Source organism: Castanea sativa, chromosome 9 (genome assembly GCF_040712315.1).
Source record: "Castanea sativa cultivar Marrone di Chiusa Pesio chromosome 9, ASM4071231v1".
In the NCBI taxonomy this organism is placed as follows: Eukaryota; Viridiplantae; Streptophyta; class Magnoliopsida; order Fagales; family Fagaceae; genus Castanea; species Castanea sativa.
The window spans coordinates 30,409,775-30,414,651 of record NC_134021.1 but is presented as its reverse complement, the minus strand read 5'-3'; the positions used below and the strand labels follow the sequence as shown (position 1 = coordinate 30,414,651).

The 4,877-nt window shown below is 31.8% G+C and overlaps 2 protein-coding genes across 2 annotated transcripts; both read left to right on the top strand.

The window, feature by feature from the left end:
* The first annotated feature begins 2,163 nt into the window (after positions 1-2,163).
* LOC142611409 (ethylene-responsive transcription factor ERN1-like) lies at positions 2,164-3,159 on the top strand. Its single transcript, XM_075783528.1, has one exon. The coding sequence runs from the start codon at positions 2,302-2,304 to the stop codon at positions 3,130-3,132; it is 831 nt and encodes a 276-aa protein (XP_075639643.1). The 5' UTR covers positions 2,164-2,301; the 3' UTR covers positions 3,133-3,159.
* A 724-nt stretch (positions 3,160-3,883) lies between these two features.
* Positions 3,884-4,312, top strand: LOC142609029 (uncharacterized). Its single transcript, XM_075780672.1, has one exon. It carries the CDS (start codon positions 3,884-3,886, stop codon positions 4,310-4,312), a length of 429 nt encoding a protein of 142 aa, XP_075636787.1.
* The last annotated feature ends 565 nt before the right edge of the window (positions 4,313-4,877 follow it).

Below are 4,877 nucleotides of genomic sequence, written 5' to 3'. Positions count from 1 at the left end.
TGAATGAGTATCAAAATTGGTTGTACTATAGTATAACAAACATTATTGGTTTTTTTTTTTTTTTTTAACGGGAATGTTTGTATCGTTTTTTGTTTTTACAGAACAATATAAAATCCATGTATTTATTTATTTTTGTAGTTTTTTTTTTATGAACTATTTATTTTTGTAGTTAGCATATGTAATCACAGGAGAAAAATTAGATATCCTCTAAGAACAGAACATTCTGTTATGGATAAAGTCATAACCTAATCTCAGTCCTAGTCTTATTAAGAACAGAACAATTATTTCAAACCTTACAAGTTTCCTACAAATGTAAGCACCTCCATTTTTTTTGGTTGAGAAAGAAGTTAGTATACAAATTATATTGTTATAGTAATAAGTTAGTCATAGGGACAGAGGAAAGGCCAGTATACTAGTAAGTACTGAACTGTCTGTCTTTTCTTTTCTTTTTTTCTTTTTCTTTTTTTATCATTAATTTACTCTCATTTTTAAGTTGAAGAGTTGTTAAACTGTCCTCTACTCTATCAGATCATTGTATTTTTTTTAAGTAATTAAAAATATCGTTAGCAACTTGATTATAAATTTATTCATTACGAATTAGATAAAACTAATAATAAATCTACGAATAAGATAAGACAAATTAAAGCAAACAAGTTTTGTTTGGTGACGATCTGTAGGGAGGGAGTTAGAACAAACGCACCGTTCAGCACAGGATAATTTGATAATCTTTTGTCCTGTGTATAATTATATATTATAATTTATTTTTTTCAAGTTTCAATTTATGACAACCGTTTTTTATAATAAATAATAGTTCTTTATCATCAAATTAAGACACTAATTAATTTTTAATATAGACTATTAATTATTTTTTAATATAGACAAAGATTAATTCTAAATCTCTTATTCAACTATTAAAATTTATTAATTGAATTAATTGAAATTCATATATATTATAATAAGTGAGTACTACTAACAGGGTCTACCTTAATTCCAGCCCATTAACTTTGAAAGTTGAAACTTGAAACACTTCAGTATTTGTGTTCATTCTAAGGATTGTTTTGGTGCCTCCAAGTGGCAACCCTTCGTGCCTTCACGACTTTCTTCTTCAAACGCTTGACTTGGGCAGAGGGAAGACAGTAGTGAGCATCTCTGAACCCCTCTAGGTGGGCCAAGGATATATATAATACCCTAGATTGTTTTCCACCATTTTTTTAGGACACCCTTGTGTGCTTCCTGAATTACCTTTAATGTCCTTGCAGTGATAAGTATTCAACAGGAAACATGTTATATCAAGTTTTACTAAAATAAATTTACATGAGAATAAATTTGATTAATATTACATTAATATCATAATGAATAAATTTCTTAATTATTTTTTTATGTTGTGCTTAAAAATTAATGTATTTTGTAAACATTATATAGTAAAAATTATGTTACCCATATTCTTTTTCTATTGTTGGATCTTGGCAATTCATCCCTTGTTAGACATATTTTTTAGGTTTGAAATTAAGTTTTCTACATGGATTCAAGTTATTTCAACTATTAAAGTAATTTAATATTTAGATTTGAATTCAGTCTACGCTAAAAATAAACTAGTAAAATAATTTAATATTTAGATCGAAATTCAATCTACACTAAAAATAAATTTATTGGTGTTTTCGCTTGATAATACAAATAAAAATATGATGTACCAAGCTTATAATTTTCAAATTCTATCATTATTATTATTATTATTATTATAAGAAAAAGAGTTTTCTATTCTGTTGGAGTTACTACTCTATTTACTACTATTTACTAGGTGAAAGTGACTAATGCAGGATATATGTTCTAGAATTATGTTTGAGTTTGAAGAAATTGGGGTTCATGAGGTTGTTTAACTTTTACCAGTACTCATTTGATACAAACAAAATATGAGGGTAGATTAGTCATTTGATAAAAGTCAAAGCAAGGGTACATTAGAAAGAGAAAAAAGAATCAATTAACTGAATTTTTTTTTTTTTTTTGAGGTAGATTAACTGAATGGTAGATTAACTGAATTAATTAAGTGATGGTTTGTCCACAATGTGTATAATAATATCATAAGATGACAAGTAGAAACCAACACCTGCGAATGAGTCCGTGAAACTCTTAAAGACCAAATTGCTTATAGAAAACTCCGACCTCCAATCCATAACATTCAACCAATAAGAACATGTAGACGAGCTCTCCACCAACTTATAGAGCTAAAAACAGATCTCTTCTTTAAATCACCACCCCTATATCTCAACCCCCCCTTAATTATTCTATTGTGGACAATTTGCAATGGAGATCCAGTTCCAACAACAAAAGACTACGCAGCATAAAAAAGCAGGCATTCCCATCAGCAAAGATAGCAAGTTCAAGGTAAGAAACAGAAACACTAGTAACACAAACAAGTTTGTTGGAGTGAGGCAAAGGCCTTCTGGGAGATGGGTAGCTGAGATTAAAGACACTACACAGAAGATAAGGATGTGGCTTGGCACATTTGAGACCGCTGAAGAGGCTGCCCGAGCTTATGATGAAGCCGCTTGCCTTCTTCGCGGATCAAATACTCGCACCAACTTCATTACCCATGTGTCTTTGGATTCTCCTCTCGCCTGTAGGATTCGAAATCTCCTCAAAAACAAAAAGGGAGCCATAGAACAACAGGTTAATGTTGATGCCTCTAGTACTAGTTGTACTCCTACTGTTACTCCCACTATTAGTACTGGTACTAATATTAGTAGTAGTTCCACTACTTCCACAAGCAGCTGTGTAAACTCTCTTTCCAGTCAAGATATCCGGTTGTTTGATGGTGCGTACAAACCAGATTTAAGCAACTGCAGAGAGGAATTTGAGTTGGGTTCTTCTCAATCTGATCCTTCATGCGGTTTCGGGCTTGGGTTTGATCGATTTTCGTTTACTCAAGAAGCGTTGGATTTGCCAAAGAATTTAACTTTGCCTGACACAGACACAGCCGAGTTGGAGATTTCAGAATTTGAAAGGATGAAAGTTGAAAGACAGATATCAGCTTCGCTATATGCAATGAATGGGGTGCATGAGTATATGGAAGCTGTTCAGGATTCTGCTGAAGAGTTATGGGATCTTCCGCCATTATGTTCATTGTTCTGCTAAATTTGATTGTTTTAATGGCCTTTAAAAGATATTGTTCTCGCTTATTACTAGCTTCTTTTTTCTTTTTCTTTTTTTGTTGTTTCCTTTAATTTAATCCCATAAAATGGTGTATGGTTGGGGATGGGATGCAAGATTACATAACAAAGAAATTTAGTTATAACTTATAAAAGATGAAATTTCTGTTTGTCAGACTTGTAATTCTTTGCTTTGAAAATGCCGACAGAAAAAAACGCATAGAGATGTTAGACCTAATGATTTGGACAGGCCTTCTCGATCTTCACTCTCTATATAAACTATAAAGTCTAACTAATCATACTCATTTATTAGTTTTTTTTTTTTGGGGGGGGTTGAATATTCAAAGTCACCATCCCTATATTTTGAAATCTCTCTATGCTTCTCAAAAAAAAAATTTCTCTGAGCCAAAAACTCAATTAAATAGCACTCTATAATATTTTAAACAATAACGTCAAAGATTTAGATTCCTTCCTTCATTATAACTATAAAAATAAAATAAAATAATCTCTTATCTTCTTGGAAGTGCACAAAGATGTCATCAATTTCTTATTATTAAAAACAAATTGCATCCTCTGACAGCTCAAATAAGGAATTTTCAATTTTCGAGGGCCCTACCCTCTCTAGCCAGCAATAAGGTCAGTAAGTGTGAAACAATTGTGCTGGAAAAACCCACCAACTGGATTTATTAAGTTAAATGTAGATGCAGCTGTCCCAGGTCAGTACTTCCATAGCAGTTATGGCTAGAAATGAGGCTGGTGGTGTTGTCAAAGCTTGGGCTAGGACACTCCCAAAGTGTGAACCAATTGCAGCAGAAGCAGCTGCCATTGTATGGGCTCTAAATCTTGCCATGGAGGAAAAATTCCAAAATATTGTGATTGAAGGAGATGCAAAGCTATGCTTTGATGCAATTAATGGGGATGTTCAGAATTGTCACTGGAATGCAAAGACCTTGCTGGCCAATCCTGTGGAGCTCAAAGCTTATTTTGCTAATTGTTGTTTTTGTTGGGTAAAGAGAGAATGTAATGTCATAGCTCATGCTCTAACTAAGACTGTTTCTCTCTTTTCTCCTGTTCTCAAGTGTAATAATTACTACCTACCCCCTGATGTACGGGATGCACGGGAAAGAGACATGTTGCTTGTAAATTCTATTTCATTGGCTGATTAATGATATGGATTTTTTTTTTTTTTTTTTTTGAGGAACATATGGAATGTTTGTTAAAAAAAAAAAGAAAAAGAGTAAACTATCTTGTGTATTATTTATATATGAGTCTAAATTTGGTAAGGATGGGATGTAAAACCCACTATCCAATGAGAGATTTTCATATCAACATTTTACTTAAAATTTAATATATTTACAATCATCTAATAACATTTCAATAAACTCTTTTTTTTTTTTTTTTTGATAAACTCAATAAACTGCTAATTTGGTTAAATTTAAACATGGATAACAGAATTGATTGGGTTTGGTTGTACTTATTCTTAAATATGTAATAAAATGAAGTAGCATGTTGAGATTGGAAAATAAAACATACCACATCCTTACAAAATTTAATCTCATATATACCATCATCTTGCATGAGCTGGTTACAAAACATCATGACCATCATCACAAATAAATAGATAAAAGTGAAAACTCATGAGAGGTAAATTTTTTTCCGTTCAAAATCCAATGCTAGATAGAGGTCCAGTATTTTCATAATGATGTTGATGGTCGACCCTGTAGATGTGAA